We start from the raw sequence: 17,342 nt of genomic DNA on the forward strand, positions 1-17,342 counted from the left end.
GATCCAGATGCCTCCCTGGAAACCATGTACGATGTATCGGAGGGCGGGCACGAAATATCGAGGATATATGAGCTCCTGCGGGCAAGGGCAGGGAAGGAGTTGCTCCAATTGAGACAAGATTGGGAGAAGGAGGTGGGAGGACCCATGACGGATGGGCAGTGGGAACGGGCCTAGAGGTACCATAAAAAGGTGTCCCGCAATGCGAGATTCCAACAGCTTCAGTTGTATGTTACCCACAGGGCTTATTTAACCCCCGGGAAGATTGCAAAGTTTGGGGGATCAGCTATACAGCAATGCCCCAGGTGTGGGGAGGTGAACCCGGGACTGCTACACATGTTTTGGACTTGCCCGGAGGTGCATAGATTTTGGAATGAGGTCAAGACGAAACTGGCTGGCGGGGGGGTAGTGCTGGATGTGGAATCGGCCTGGTCATGCTTGCTTGGACTATTCCCTAGACCCCGGCATTTGAAACACATAAGCAAGATGAAGGACCTGGCCTATGTCTTGGCCAAACGTAGGATCGCCATGGACTGGAAGGCGACCCATAGACCCAGGGTGGAGTTGTGGTGGACAGACCTCTTGAGATGGGCGGAAGCTGAATCCGTAGTCTGGTTTGAAGCGGTCACCAGGGGGGGCGAAGAAGAAGTAGGGCCCTTGTTGGCCTGGCGCCAATTGGTGGCCTCATTGGCAAACGCTCACCAGGGTGACAACGAAACAGAGGACCCGGTTGATGGCAGTCTAGGTAGTGTGCCACCCAGTGATGTTCCCGTAAATGATATGTGAGAACTGGCTCTAGTTTAAAGGGGGAGGGGGGAGTTGGGGAGTTTGAAAATGTGTTGAAATAGGATGCTTTCTATGTTTTGAAACGGTTGTAGTGTGTTTGTTTGACCTTAAAAAATGGAATAAAAATATATTCCAAAAAAAAAAAGGGTGTCCTGCGTCGGGCCGATGTCCCTCAAAGGCCTCCGTCGAGGGCAACATCACCAGATTTTATAAATAGGACGCACAGCGCCCATAGTCTCAGTTTATGTTTTTTCCTCCGTAACGTTTGACATGCACATATCCAATGCCTGCTTGACTGCACAGAAACGTAAGCTGCAATCGCATAGGAAATTCTTTAGAGGGACAGGCTGGGAGGGTGATGTGGAATACGTTGGAGGAACATCCAATTGAAAGAACATTACCAGTTGGTAAGTAAGGAACAAGTTACTTACCTGTAACTGTTGTTCTCCAGCATGGGTCTGGCATGGATTCACATGCTCATGAATATTCCCCGTCGTCAGGCTGGGAATCCTCCGTAAAGAAAAAACCAGTATCAGTTTCGTTTCTGATCTGTCTTTCGTAGTAATAACCAATCACTGGTCTCTGCGTCATACTGACCACAGCCAATGACTGCCCTCTACCTAAGCACCGCCTCTGGCAGCCATCTTCAGATTTGGAAGCACGTGAAGTGGCAGTATGACCAAGTGAAGAGCCGCAGAGGGGTAGGCGGGAGGGTTCGCATGTGCATCCATGCCAGACCCATGCTGGAGAACAACAGTTACAGGTAAGTAACTTGTTCCTTCTCCAGCATGGGGTCTGGCATGGATTCACATGCTCATGAATAAAGAATACATAGCAGTACACACATGCACAACCACGGGAGGTGGCAAAGGCTCAACATTAAGCATTACATCAAACCCAACATTAAGCATCTTACCTCCTCACCAGGCTCACCTCAGGCGAACAGGTTGCGCAGCACTGCCTGGCCGACCCTGGACTCCTCCCTGGAATCCCGATCGACGCAGTAGAATTTCGTGAAGGTGTGCGTCGACCTCCACGTAGCAGCCCTGCATATGTCCAGCAGGGGCACACCAGAAAGGAACGCCGTGGTGGCTGCGATCGCTCTGGTGGAATGGGCTCTCGGACAGCCAGGCAGCGGTCGGTTTGCCAACCGATGACAATACATGATACAGCCGGAGAGCCATCTGGAAATGGAAGCCTTCGAGAGAGCCTTCCCCTGATTGACAGGTCCAAAATTCACAAAGAGTTGTGAGGTCTTCCGAAAACACTTCGTGCAGTCCACGTAGAACTTCAGCGCTCTAGCAACATCCAGCGAGTGCAAAGTCCTCTCAGCCGGCGACGAAGGCGACGGGAAGAAGACAGGCAACACCAAGGGTTCGTTGAGATAGAAGTCCGACGGTACCTTGGGCATGAAGGAGGGGTGCGTCCTGAGCACTACCCTCGTGTCGTGAAAAGTCAAGTACGGGGCCTTGCAGGAAAGGGCCTGGATCTCTCCCACCCGTCGTGCGGAGGTGATGGCCACAAGAAACGCTGTTTTCCACGACAGAAACTTCAACGGGGCCGAGTGCAGAGGCTCGAACGGAGGTCCCATGAGCTTGGTCAGCACCACGTTGAGCTCCCACGCCGGGGCCGGAGCCTTCACCGGCGGGAACGATCTGAACAGTCCCTTCATGAACTCTTTCACCAGACGATGAGACCACAAGGACGTCCGGCCCGTGGTCCTGGTGTAACGGGAGATCGCAGCAAGATGAATCTTGATGGACGCGTGTGCCAGTCCAGCTTTGGCCAGCGTCAGCAGGTACGGCAGTACCTGGGGAGCCGTAATCGGTAGAGGGTTAATCTTCTGTGCGTGGCACCAGACAGAGAACCTCTTCCATTTGAGTCTGTAGCATTTAAGAGTCGAGGACGCCCTGGCCTTTGCAAGAACCTCTCTGCAGTCGGCCGGTATGTCGTATCCTCCAAACTCTAGCGCTGCAGGAGCCAGGCCTGCAAGTTCAGCGATTTCGGGTCGTGGTGGAGGATGGCGCCTCCTTCCCTGGAGAGTAGATCCGCGTCCACCAGCAGCCTGATTGGCGGGGACGCTGATAAGTCCAGAAGGTCCGGGAACCATATCTGCCTCGGCCACGCAGGTGCGACGAGGATCATCCTGCACCGTGACCTCTTGAGCTGGTTGACGAGCCGGATTAGCAGTGGCAAAGGAGGGAACGCGTAGAGCAACAGGCCCTCCCAGGGGAACGAGAAAGCATCGCCCATGCTCCTCGCCTGGGGAAACCTGCTGGCGAACCTCCGGCACTTGGAGTTCGTCGCCGTCGCGAACAGGTCGATCTGGGGAGTGCCCCACCGTCGGAAGAGGCGATCCACTAGATCCTGCCGTAGTTCCCACTCGTGGCACGAGCGCAGCTCCCTGCTGAGTGAGTCGGCGATGGTGTTTTTTATCCCTGCCAGATGAAACGGCACCAGAAACATCCTTTGGGCGACGGCCCAATGCCACAGGTCCTGCGCCTCCTTGGACAGTGCTGGGGACCTGGTTCCGCCCTGTTTCCTGATGTAAAACATGGTGGTGGTGTTGTCGGTGAAGATCCTCACCACCTTGCCCTTGAGGGACGGAAGGAAGGACCTGAGGGCCCAGAACACTGCACGGAGCTCCAGGACGTTGATATGGAGGGACTTCTCCGTCGGGAGCCAGAGGCCTCTCGCGTGCAGATTTTCGGTGTGCGCTCCCCACCCTTCCAGGGAGGCATCCGTGGTCACTGTCTCCTGGTGGTCTGGAAGTCCATGCCCGCCGTCAGATGCACGCGGGTGCCCCACCACCGGACCGCTCTGCGGAAACTCTCGTCGAGTGTGATCCTCTCCTCGAAGCCGCCCGTCGTTTGGATCCAGCGCGCGTCCAGGAACTCCTGCAACGGGCGCATCCGGAGCCTGCACATGGGAATGAGGTAGATGCAAGAGGACATCATTCCGAGGAGGGACTTGATGGACCTCACCTTGGCCGCGTCGGAAACCAACATCCGCTGTACCTTGCCCAGGATGGACCTGGTCCTTTCCTCCGACGGGGAGGCCAGAAGGGACACTGTGTCGAGCTTCGCTCCCAGAAACAGTGCGTTTTGCGCGGGTACCAGGTGGGACTTGGCGTAGTTCACGGAGAATCCCAGGTCCGTGAGAAGTTGGACGGTACTTGCCGTGTGCTCCACGGCGAGCTCCCTCGTCTTGGCTCGGATGAGCCAGTCGTCCAGGTAGGGGTAGACGTGGATCCCCTCGCGGCGCAGCTGCGCCGCCACCGGTGCAAGGCACTTGGTAAATACCCTGGGTGCCGACCGTAGTCCGAAGGGGAGGGCTTTGAACTGGTAGTGACGCCCTTGGACCACAAACCTGAGGTATTTTCGGTGCCCCTTTAGGATGGGAATATGGAAGTAGGCATCCTCCAAATCCAACGACGACAGGAAGTCTCCTTCCTCCAGCTGACCCAGGACGTGCTGGAGGGTGACCATCCGGAACTTCTGCGCCTTGATGAACTTGTTCAGACGTCGCAGGTCTAGGATGGGGCGCCATCCTCCCGTCTTCTTCTTCACGAGGAAGTATCTCGAGTAAACTCCGGAGCCCCGAAGCCTCTTTGGGACGAGTTCGATGGCGCCCTTCCTGAGCAACGCCTTTACCTCCAGGAGAAGCTGAGGGACGTGAAGCTCTTTCCTGGCCACGGGGGGGGACGCGCGGGCACCTTCTTTGAAACTCGAGCGCGTGGCCCCGGGCTAAGGCGTCCAGCACCCAACGGTCGGTGGAGATGGACTCCCACACGCTGACGAAGCTCGCCAGCCGGCCTCCCACCGGGGTGCTTCGGTGGGGGCCCGACCCCACGGCCGGTTCAATCCTGTTTCGACGAGGCTTTGCCGCCTTGACCTCCTTGGCGACGACGGCGGGGTCCTCCAGACTTGCCTCGTCCTCTGTAGGCCTCCTGAGACGACGAGCGGGCCGCTTGACGGTAGGTAGAGAAACCGCCGAAGGAACCTTTGGAGGCGCCCTTGCCTCCGCTGCTCCGAAAGGGCGTCCGACGTTGCTGTAGAATCCCAAGGGCCCGGGCCGTCTCAGTGTCCGCTTTAATGGCCTGAAGGGCATCGTCCACTGTTTTCCCAAACAGGTTGTTCCCATCGAACGGCATGTCCAGGACTCTGGTCTGTACGTCTTGACGGAAGTCCGTAGCCTTGAGCCATCCACGCCGCCTAAGGCACACGCCGTTGCCCAACTGGCGAAACCCAGTGTCGGCGATGTCCGTCGCAATAGTGATGGCGTGGTCCGACGCCACCTCACCTTCCTGTAGGATCTCCAGGGCATCCGCCCTCTTGTCGTCCGGTAGGAAGTCCAGCAGGGGAGCCAGTTTGTACCATATCTCCCTGTCGTAGCGGGCCACGATAGCCAAGGCGTTGGCCGCTTTAATCGTCGCCACTGCAGACGAGATGACCCTGCGTCCCATAGCGTCCAATTTCTTTCCCTCGCCATCCGGTGGGGAAGTCGATGTGGAGGCCGCAGGCCCCCCCCCCCCGCTTTCTTCCTGGCCGCCGCGGAGACGACGGAGTCCGGGGTAGGCTGCGCCCGGAGGCACAGGGGGGCCGCGTCCGGGACCCGGTACTTCTTCTCGTACCGGTCTCTTCTAGCTGGCGTCGTGGAAGGGTTCTTGAGGAGGGCGAGGCCCTCATCCCAAATGTCGTCCAGTAGAGGCACCGTGAGGACCGTCTTCCTCTTGGCCTTGCGCCGTTGATAAAGGAATCCTTCCTTTTTCTTCTCCTCAGGGCAGAGTTGGAAAAGCTCGGATGCCCTGGTGATCATGGAGTGGAACGATCCAATCTCGTCGGGCGGAGAAGCCCTGGTGGGAGGTGACGACGGGAGATCCTCGTCGTATACCTCGTCGTCCGTACCCGTCGCTGCCGTGTCAGTCCCCGTATCATCCCCTCGGGTGGACGGGGAGGAGGGCTGGACGGGTCGCGACGGCTGAAAAGGAGGTGGAGGGTGAATCCTTTTCTTGGGAGGGGGAACACCAGAAGGTCCCGGTTCAGGATCCCCCGACGGGAGAGGTTCCTCCGTCGGCAACGGTAGTCTCGTCCTTATCTCTGAGCATAAGGACTGTATAGCCAACAAAATGGCCGCCGAGTTGTCTTGCGGCGCTGGCAGAGGGGAATCCGACGGGCGATCAGGGGCCCCGTCGGCACCCTCGACGCTGTCGTCGTCACCTGCGTCGGGATCCATCCCGACGGGCCGGTCTTCATCCACGCCAAGGCCGTGGCTTAAGACCTCGATCAGCTATTCCTCTGAAGCCGAATCTACGACGACGCCCTGCCCCCCCTTTTTCTTCCCCGCCGGGGATTTCACGGGGGTCCTATCGATGGGCACACTGGTGTAGCCTCCACAGGCTGAGCCAGGACCGCCGCGACAGCATCGATAGAGGGCTTGGTCGGATGGATTAAGGCCTTCACCACCTTAGGTGCGCTCACCGCCTTATCCTTGAGGGGGGGACACTGCCTCGCTCCCCCTCCGATGGGGCCTTCGAGCTCGACCGGGGCCTCTCCAGGAGCTTTGCCGGGTGCTCGCCCTTCCTCTTACCCGACCCAGAGCGTTGGCTCGTGGCTGAAGGTGCGGGGGAGGGTGCGCCCTGCCTGGCGCCCGTAGAGCCCGACCGTTCGGCGCTCCCGGTGCCAGCGGACTCGCGGTGCTTGGCCTTGTGTTGGACCTCCGTCGCCGGGGCGTCCTCAAAGGTCTTAGAAGACCGCTCGGATTTCTTCCTCTTCTTCTCGCCTGACGGGCTCTTCCCTTCCAGCCAGTTGGCGAGGCGTTGGTGGCGGTCCTTCATGGTCCGCTCCGACATATTGCCGCAAAACGCACAGTCCTTCTCCACGTGCGTCTTGTCCTCATGTAAGCAGTAGAGACAAAAGGAGTGTTCGTCATCCTTAAAGACGTTCTGCAGCTGGCATCCAGGGCAGACCCTGAACAGCTTTCCGGGCGTCAAGCTTCCCTTCTCCTGGGCCATGTCCGGGCCTGAGAAGCTTCTGGGGTCCTCCAAAACGTAGCTCGACGAAATCTTCACCCTTGAGGGGCGCAGACGAATCCGACATGGGTCCCCGTTGATCGGATGGAGAGTCGGTGGAGCTTGAGGCTCTTTTGACCGAAAAAACGATGTTTTGAGAAAAAAACGTGAAAAAATAGCACTAACGCTCGAGAGCAATAGCACGAGGATCCCAACACATGAACGTGCGGTAAAAATCTGAAGATGGCTGTCAGAGGCGGTGATTAGGTAGAGGGCAGTCATTGACTGTGGTCAGTATGACGCAGAGACCAGCGATTGGTTATTACTACGAAAGACAGATCAGAAACGAAACTGATACTGGTTTTTTCTTTACCGAGGATTCCCAGCCTGACGACGGGGAATATTCATGAGCATGTGAATCCATGCCAGACCCCATGCTGGAGAACTTGTTCTTCGAATGGATTGTGTCCTCCAACGTATTCCACATCTTTGACAGACTCCCGAAGCAGTTCAGAAAATGGAGGAGGGAAAAGAATTTGGAGTACCCAATCAGATAGCAGAATAAAGAACCGCCTTGCCAAAGGCCATATCTTGACCATGGATTGTATCCAGGGAGCAATGTTTAACAAAGGTGTGGATAGAAGCCCATGTGGCTGCATCACAAATATTTCTAATAGGAACTCCCCGCTGCAGGGCTCTGGAAGTATCCACGTCCCTAGTGGAATGAGCTCGCAGCCTTTCAAGGGGGGTCCTTGCCCGACAAACTGTAACCTACAGTAATGGTGAGGATAATCCACCTGGGCAAGGTCTGTTTTGTAACAGCCTGGCCCAATCGGTTCCCAGCATACCCCATAAAGAGTTGATCGTCCACTCTGACCCTGGACATCCTAGAAATATAAAAGCTCAGAGCTCAGCTAGGGTCCACACTATGGAGTCGCTCCTCTTCCTTACCAGGATGAGGAGGAGGGTAGAAAGAAGGAACCACTACTTTCTGGCTCAAATTAAATTCAGACACTACATTAAGTAGAAAGGAAGGACGTACCCTCAGTACAACCCTGTCCGTGTGGAACACAGTAAAGGGCGGCTTAGATGAAAGTGCCTACAATTCACTCACTCTGCGAGTGGAAGTAACCACAACCAAGAACACTGTCTTGAAGGACAATAATCTCAAAGGACAAGTGTGCAAAGGTTCAAACCGAGTACCCATGAGAAACTTCAAAACCAAATCCCAAACCGGAACCTGGAAAGGGGACGGCAGGAACACATTTAAGAAATTAAGAAATCAAAGGAATCCTAAAGTAAGAACATTCTTCAGACGAGCGCTTGAAGATAGACAGCGCCACCAGGTAACCCTTAATGGTACCCACTTGAAGGCCCCTGTGGGCCAAAGAAAGCAAGAAAGACAAAACCACTGGAATGGAACACTGAAAAGGATCAATATGTTGTCCTCTGCACCAGTTGCAAAACTTATGCCAACAGCAACGGTACAGGGATTTTGTTGCCTGCCTCCTGGCCGAAAGCAACACATACATCATGTGATCCGGGAGATCCCAATCCTTATACCTCAACCTTTCAGATATCAAGCATGAAGGTTGAGAGTCCTGACCTCTGGATGGAGAACCTGACACCTCCCCCCCTTACCTCACCTCGCGCGAGTACAGATCCACTCGGTAGGGAAGACGGCACGGAGGGCAGATGGACATTTCTAGCAGGTCCGGGTACCACGCTCTCCTGGCCCAATCTGGAACAATGAGAATCATGTGGGATCCGGACCTCTATCACCTCCTTAACACGAATGCGTCTCCTAATGCTCCTCTCAGAGTAAATTCCCTTGAGCAGAATCTCTCGCACTTCCGGTTGGCACTGGCTGCGAAAAGATCCACTTGTGGGGTTCCCCAAAGGGCGAAGATCCCCAGGAGTTCCTGAGCCAACTCCCACTCGTGAGAGACCGTGTTCTGCCTGCTCAGAGCATCCTCTGCTGCATTTTCCTCTCCGGCCAGATGAACTGCCAAGAGCAAAATTTCCTGCTGGACTGCCCAGAACCAGATCTGCATTGCCTCTCTGCACAACGGGAGTGACTCTACCCCCCCCTTTTTGTTGAGGTAATGCATGGCCCCTGTGTTGTCCGTCATGATCAGGACACTCTTCCCCCACACAGATGGCAGAAAAGCCTTCAGGGCCCGCCTGACGGCCCTCAGCTCTAACAGGTTGATGTGGAGTTTGGACTCTGATGGAGACGAACGACTGCTGTGGTCAAGTCTGTGGCATGAGCTCCCCGTCCTGTGAGGGAAGCGTCCGTCACTAGTCACCTCCGCCCACGGTTTCCAAACGGCTCCCCCTTCATCAGGTTCCCCTCGTTGGCCCACCACAAAAGATCCTGGGAGACCGAGAGTGGAATCTGAATAGGATCCGACATCTTGCCTGAGAACTGCGACCACTGCATCTTGAGAACCCATTGCAGGGATCTCATCCTCAGCCTGGCCTCTGGCACCAGAAAAATGCAGGATGCCATGAGGCCCAGCAACCTTAAGAATTCGAAAGCCGGAAGAGACTGGGCATGTTGAAACTTGTCCACCATCTGCACAATGTGATGAGCCCCAAGATACGCTGCCACCACCACCATTACCTTGGCGAAGACCCTTGGGCGGAGGTCAATCCTAATGGCGGGACCCGAAACAAAGTGTGAGTCGCCAGCCGCAAACCTCAGGTACTTTCTGTGCTTGGGATGAATCGGCACATGAAAATAAGCATCCTGTAGGTCCAGAAACACCAACCAATCCTGAAGTTGAAGGGCCTGGAGGACTTGAGAAAGAGTGACCATCTTGAACTTGTCCTATCCTGAGAAGTTTGTTCAACCAACGCAAGTCCAGGATGGGTCTCAATCCCCCTTCTTTCTTTGGGATCAAAAATAAGGGGAATACCATCCCTTGTTCCTCTCCGCTACAGGCACCAGTTCTATAGTGCCTTTATCTCTAGCAGGGTCATGATTTCCTGCACAAGGAGCGGATCCGGAAGCTTCAAAGAGAAATTCCCCAGTGGATTGTCGAGTGAGGCTGCTTTAAAAAGGGAAGGCAGTAGTCGTGGGCGATCATATCCAGAACCCACGCATCCGATGTAATGGCTCGCCATTCTTCGAGATGCTGAGATAGTCTGCCCCCAACTGGCAAACCATGGGACATAGCCTCATGACTGTTTTGGAACGGCTGCGGCAGCGTCTGAAGACAAAGAGGCAGCTGCCTGAGTGGCTTTGGCACCTCCATTTCCCCCGACCACTACGGGTACTTTTACGCTGACCCCTTTGACTGGTGGCTCCTCGTTCTACCAAAGGAGGAGTAGTAATGAAAAGAGACTCGCCTCCACTGCTGGCCCCTAGGACAAAAAGGCAGAGGTTAACGCACAGCTGCGCTGAAATATTTTGCCTCACCTTTTGCGGTCTGCAACCTCTCAAGGCTCTCGTGAGCCTTGCTGCCAAAGAAATGCGCGCCATCAAAGGGCATGTTTAAAAGACGGGCTTGTACATCCGGAGCAAAACCCGACTTCCGCAAGCACGCACATCTGCGTATAACGGTGCTTGCAACCATGGACCGGCTAACACTGTCGGCCGTGTCCAAACCCGATTGATGGGATTCACACATGGCATCCTTGCCATCTTGCACGAGAGCAAGGAAGCCATCCCTTTCTTCCCGCTCAGGAATATGCCCAGCCACAACAGAAACAGTTCCACAGTGTGTGTGAAAATCTTGTCAAGGCACAAGTGGAGTTGTCTGGTTTTAACGCCATACTCCCTACAGAAAACACCTTGCTTGCCCAACCGTCGAAGCGTTTGTCATCCCTATCTGGAGGGATGTTAGGGTACGCCGCCTGCCTTGAGGTGGCCATAGCCGCCTGAACCAACAAACTCTCGGGAGTGGGGTGAGATTAAAGGTAGCTGGGGCCGCTACCGGAAGGGTGGTACATTTTTAGTTAGTGATTTGTTAACAGCCGGAAGAGATTCCGGGGCCTGCCAAGCAGTCGCCACACTTTTCTGCAAGGTCAAATGAAATGGCAACACCGGGTCAGAGGACGGACCTTGATCCAAAATGTCTGTTAAGTCATCCTGAATAAGAGCTTGAGGAGGACTGGACCAACCAAGGTATTCAGTTACTCTAGCCATAAGTTTCCTGTATGACTCAGCATGAGCACTAGGCTCAGGCCTACCAAATTCCACATCATGCGAAGTATCCAGGAAACTAGCGTCATGAAGAGATTGTCTCAAGTCTTCCAATTGGCTATCTCCTGGAAAGACAGGAGCCACATCAGGCTCAACAGGGTCAAGATCTAAATCTGACCACTGCTCGTCCTCATAGATGTCATCCAGAGGGAGGTAAAAGCCCTGTCTCGGAACAGCCGAGGGTCTGGAGTCCATAACAGGCCTTACAGACTTGGAAGTAGCCTTCCTTGGAGGATCCACAGTACCAGGGATCTCCGACGGTAAATATCGGCCAAAAAGGCCCCGAAGGCGCTGATGGCTTCTCAGTCGACAAGGGCGCCGACAGTGCCGAGGGCTGGTATGAAGGCAAAGCTTCGATGTTCGTATCCAACGGACACAGCACCGGCGGAATTGACGCCGACTTCAAGCCCTTAAGCAGGTTTCTGTGGTGTCGCTGGGGACGAGGACCAAGACCTGGAAGCACGTCTCTTGCGACCGACCTGAGCCTTGTCCGAACGGGACATCGAAGGTTCCCGATGAGGATCGTGCTGAGGACCCGGGCCCGAAGACGCACAAGCCATGGATGGAGACCGTTCCTGGCCGGCATCATCAGAAGGCGCAGACGGAACTGTGCCCTGCGATTGAAAAATCGCCATCATCTGGCTCCCTGAAGGCAGCAGATTCCTCTGGAGTCGAGGACTTATTTGGACAAGCCACTTTCCTCGTGGCACCATCCTCTGAGGAGGACGGGGAAGGTGACCGGTGACGGCGCTTCCTCGAATGCCAAGACAAAGACGAATGGTGGGAACCACTCCGGGACAGATATCCCCGGGACTCCTGACACGGAGAGTTGCCCATCGAGTCGTCGGTGGACATACCCTATTTATGGGACTTACTGGGTTTACCTGAAGCTTTCCCTTACGCTCCTGCAAGGCCTTAGCAGTCAGCAACTGGCATTTTGAATAGTTGTCGGTTTTGTAACTCTCACCCAAGCACCACAAACAAATGCGATGCAGGTCGGTAATCGACATTTTCGACTTGCAGTCCAGGCAAGTCTTCAAGCCAGAATGCAAAGTTGGAGAGGTCGAAGAAGACATTCAAATGGAATACACGAGGCGCGGCGAGTCTCCGGAGCAAACTGCTTGTGGAAAAAACGGTACTGAGGCTACAGGCGCCGTGCGTCCTATTTATAACATCCGGTGACATTGCCCTCGACGGAGGCCTTCGAGGGACATCGACCCGACGCCATCAACGCAGGACGCCCTCTGCTGAAAAAGTTTCCGAAGTACACCTCTGTGGACATTACATGTCAACGATGTGGAATACGTTGGAGGACACAATCGATTCGTAGTATCCGCACATGGAATTACATGGCCGAATACAATTTCAGGAGCGCTGTTGAATTCTGCCCCTTTCCGTTGACGCAGAAAAGGGGACTGCGGTGTGGCGCCGGAGGGCAGAGTCAGGGAAGCGCATGCTCCCAGGGCCGCGTGCCTCTAAATTTAAAGGGGAAGAAGCTTTTTTCTGGTGAAAAAGGTTCTGTATCCTGGCCCTTGTAAGGGATGCCCATGCAGTATGGAGGAAAGGGGATGGGACGCAAGAGTATGTCAAGGACGAGATACCTCGACCGTGGCATTTAAAAGGTTAAAATACACTATGTAAAGTCTTAAAAATGACACTGAAAAAAAAGAGTAAAAGATTCTGTGAATGTGGAAAAAGGTTCACACTCAGAGGTACAAGGAAATATAATCCACCAGTAAAAGCAAAATGTTCTGGGGTTGACAGGTCAAGAAGATTTATCATTGCTATGAAAATCAAACCTAATATGCCCCAACCCACATTCCTCCAGGGGGCTTGGTTGTTGCTTTGAGGCTGGCTGTCCACTATTGAACAGCGTCCTCTAAGTTTGAATGCTGCAGTTTAGGCTCTCCCACGGCCGATTTTCTGCATAAAGGGAGATTAACTAGACCTATGAATCAAGTCAACCACTGGATCGGAAGAGATCTGAAATCCGCAACCAGATGACCCTGCTCGGCATCTACACCAGTCAGCCTTGTTTTCCAGAGTGATATACTATATCCAGGACGGTTTCTAATTTTATAGGGGCTTGCCGCCTGAGATCCCTTCTAACTCTTGAACCATCCACCTCCCCATTGGATTTAAACAAGGGTGTAAAGTCCTGCTTAGCTTAGTACTATCCAGGGCGGTGGTGTCAGTCTCTGTACTCAGTAAGCGGCCATGGGATGGCAGTTGTACTTCCGTTGCTGGAACTGGACCTAGAGCCTTAAGTCTCTATGTTACATTGCTGCATTTGCCATGCCATAACTGAATGTCAGTACTTTACATGCACTAGTAAAGTGGACCCTCCTGGAAAAATCACTTCTCCCTTCAGGAAAATGTGTGAAACCTAAAATATTACCAGAGCCTTGGCACCGGCTAGGTCTGGACTTCTGAAATGTATTGCAGTAACACATAAAACTAGTACTTTGGGTATTACATAGTATTAAAAACACAGCAGAATATTATTTTGAAAAAATGGATTGCTACTCTATGTAAGGGCAGCCTGAATGTCCATGCTTTGTGTTTCTTTTACAAACTTAAAAACATATGACCTTACCTTTATAAAAGCCTGGTTTCCCTTCAAATTGTGCCCGGCTTGCCACCTCAAGAAAATCTTCAATCAAATCTAATGAAATCAGTGATTGGCTGAAAACTAGGCTGAAAGAGAAGGCAAAAATAAATAAGAATTAAACAAATATACCTTTACACTTAGATACTTCATTGTAAATCTGCTGAATACCAAAAGACTAACAACCCTTCGACCCCCATCCAAACAGTTGAGATGTTTTTATGCAACTTCTCGTTGAGGGCTGTTCAACCCTCAGCATGTTAAAAGGAGGAGTCACACGCTCGGAAAACATGATTCTATTTCTTTTAATGTAAAAGTAAAAGGGCAAACTTTCCACATCACTAAAGGGAGTACCCCACCCATAAAGAAACTAAAAGGAGCTTGTGCGTTGTCCAATTCCAAAAGAAAATGTATCCTCCATTCATACTACCCTATCTGTCCCTGCCACTAATCTTAACTTAAATAGACCAAGTGAATGATTGTCTTCGCTGGTCTCTCCTCCAGTTCATTCAATAACTCCTTGAATTATATGTCCTGTTGATAGTACAGATGGTCTCTGTCAACTCTTTTCTTTCTCGTGCTTTCTGTAGTGTCCTTTTTAGAATGTCCTACAAGGTAACCCTTCTTAATACTCAGATTGTTATTTGTAGTTTCTTCCCACATCTTCCCTCTGGGACTACTTGCCCGGGTTTTTCTGTGCCCCTTTCAAAGCTTCTATTATCAACAGTAATACTCAGTCTTACATGGTCTCGGATCTGACTAGGTATATCGCAGCTGTACCGATTGTGTCTCCAACTCGCATCACATAACTTTAGCCCAGCATTCTCGTTCATGTGATTAGGACGGGTTTTCTGATAGTGATATCCCACAGGACTCCTGCTTCTCCCAGTCCCCCAGGTACCCTTACTAGGTAAGGGCAGGTGGCTGGGCTGAGCTCTCGTCTCTCGATGTCTTGCCTTCACATTCTCTGTGTCAGACTCCTGCTTCACACTGGTGCTGCTTGGAAGCATGCCTTGCTTTCTTCACGGGTGGTATCGGCGTGTTTCTTGTCCAACTCGGGGTCACAGCACCACTGGGTTGCTTGCTTCTCGCTCTGTCGACCTAAGACTCTTCCTGCGTCTCAACACGCCAGTTTTCCGGCATCCCATCCTCGCATTTCTTTTAGATTTTATTTTATTTCATTTGTTACACGCCCAGACCCTTAGGTATCACGGCGAGAGTTGCAGACAACTTATCATAAACTTATACAGTGTTTCACATACATCATATATTTTATAGTGTTTCAAATATGACAAATATAACAAACAGTAGGGCAGAAGAGCTTTAGGAGCAGTGTAGTTTCCCTGATGACGAAAATGTGAATCCCCCTAAGGGATAAGTATAGTTCTGACTGGGTAGGTGATGGTGGGAGGGACAAGGTCATAATAATCAGTATTGGTTAAATAACCAGATTTTCAGAAATTTTTTGAATCTGGCCATGGTTTCCTCATTTTTGATGCTAAGTGGTAGAGCGTTCCCATAGGCTAGGGGCCAAGACTCTGAAGCTGTTCCCACCTGCTCTGGTGCTTTTGTGGCGCAGAACTTCTAGTAGTGCCTTGTTGTTTGATCTGAGTACTCTGTTGGTTGTTTTTTGCTTGATAGCATTGTTGAGATAACTAGGGGCTTTGTCGGTGAGGCATTTGTGTACAACACAATGTTGATCTGTGTGAGGACTGATATCAGTGTTCCGTCGATATTGATCCATGTGTAGTCAGGGTGGAGGGAGGCTATTCTGGCTTGGGATCCTACGATAAGGATCTTGGTCTTTTCATCATTTAGACAGAGACTATTTATTGGCATCCAGTGCTGGATGATGGCGGAAATGTTGTTTATAGTCTGGCTGTCTTGGGTATAATTCCCGGTGATGACACCAATGTTGTCTAGTGCTGAGATGAGCAGTTTGGTGTAGGTATTATACAGGGTGGGGATAGGCAGGAGCCTTGGGGTAATCCGATGGGTACTGCTATGGGGTCAGCCGCATCTTTCCCAATGGCGACTCTGGAGGTTGGTTCAGCTAGAAATGATTTAATCTAGAGGGTGGCATCAGTGGAGGAACTGAAGTCCTTAGTTAGAGTGTCACAAAGTTTGTCATGGTCTACAAGGTCAAACGCTGCTGATAAATCCGGCAGCAGCAGTACGGCCAGTTTTCCTGAATCTCTAATAGTATCTTTTTTTTTTTTATTTTTGTATATAATCTATATTAGATTTTTACAAAAGGAGTTCTCATGGTTTCGTGCACCTGACCGAAGAAAAAGAAATATTGAGATGTTGAGAGTTGCACACCCATAAGTGTTTAAAACAATATTCTTAGTGTTTACACCATCCACAATGAAAGAGAGTTCGATGGCTTTACTAGCTAGATGTCAGAGATATCAGAGAGATGGGTAAACTTTTCCATGGTGATATTTAGTAGTTTTGCCGTCGGGGTTAGCCATCTGGTTTGGGCTCCTGTGATTAGGCGATTCCACCACATGTCTTCGTCATTGATGAAGGAGTTTGCGAACAAGGGACCAAAGAAGGCGTCCCTTTCCTGTGCAAGCGCTGGACAGGACATCAGGAGATGTCTTATGGATTCTGTATTTTCAGAGTTTTTACAGAGGCGACATGATTTCTCCTTGGTGTTAGCTCGGATGGCTAGAATTTCTTTTGTCGGAAGCAGATTAAGACGGGCTTTCAATAGAGTTTTCATAGACCAGTTGCTCGGGTATTTTTTACAGTATTCCATAGGCTCTTTAAGTTTGGTGAAAACGGGTGGTAGATGGGTTAACAGCTTGTTTGATGTTGCTTTTTCATTCGTATTTATCCAGTCTAACTACTCCATTTTAGATTTTATTCTTAACGGGTTCTTGATTAATTCGTCTTCTGAACAGGCTATCGCCTGTAGGGATTGTAACTGGGTATCAACCCAGTTTTTGAGTAGCTTATTGTTTCCCTTACTGATTTCATCATTAATCATACGGTATATTTGAAGACTCTCTGGATCTCTTATTTTTCTGTATAGCTGAATCCCACTTTGTGCCACCACTGCAGCTATAGAGAGCAGACCTAGTTCGCGTCTTATTGCTGCAGAGGATGTGGATTTAGGAAGTCCGAGAGCTGTTCGCCAAATATGGCCTTCTAGTTTGGTCCAGAGCGTCGATGGAATTGTTGGTGTTGCATCCATGCCGTACGTTAGAGATGGGATTACTTTAGCTTTATAGAAATGGATTGCGGGTAAAAGACTGAATTTTCCGTATTTTCTATGGACTGCTCGAAGCTGGGATGCTAGATGTTTCGCCTTTGTCCATAGAGTTTGTTGCATCGTGTTGGCGTTCTTAGAACTGTCAATTTCCACTCCCAAATATTTGAATGTTGTAACGACTTCAATTTTTGCTTGATGAAGGAACCACTGTAGATTTTCTTTCTTTTTATTCCCCTGTTTTTGGAAGATCAGGACTTTGGTTTTTTCTTTGTTTATCTCCAAGTTGTTATCCTTAGTGTATTGGGCAAGATTGTCGAGTTGTCGCTGAAGTCCAACCTGCGTATGGTCCAAAATTATCAGGTCGTCGGCATATAGAAGTCGGCTGACCCCTACGTTGCCCACTTTGGGTGGAAATGCCCTGATCGAATCCTGGGAATCTTTAAAGTCGCCTAAGAAGGATATAAAGAGTGCGGGGGCCAGCGGACAACCCTGTTTTACTCCACGATGAACG

The 17,342-nt window shown here is 51.7% G+C and overlaps 1 protein-coding gene across 1 annotated transcript in view; it reads right to left on the minus strand.

Moving 5' to 3' along the window:
- ATRX (ATRX chromatin remodeler) overlaps positions 1–17,342 on the minus strand; it is a 2,430,811-nt gene that overhangs the window by 356,880 nt on the left and 2,056,589 nt on the right. Inside the window, exon 27 of the mRNA XM_069612585.1 lies at positions 13,600–13,700. Coding sequence (XP_069468686.1) covers positions 13,600–13,700 — 101 coding nt within the window. The remainder of the gene's footprint in view (positions 1–13,599; positions 13,701–17,342) is intronic.

The sequence above is a fragment of the Ambystoma mexicanum genome, chromosome 5p, assembly GCF_040938575.1.
Source record: "Ambystoma mexicanum isolate Mex_15411 chromosome 5p, UKY_AmexF1_1, whole genome shotgun sequence".
Taxonomy (NCBI): domain Eukaryota; kingdom Metazoa; phylum Chordata; class Amphibia; order Caudata; family Ambystomatidae; genus Ambystoma; species Ambystoma mexicanum.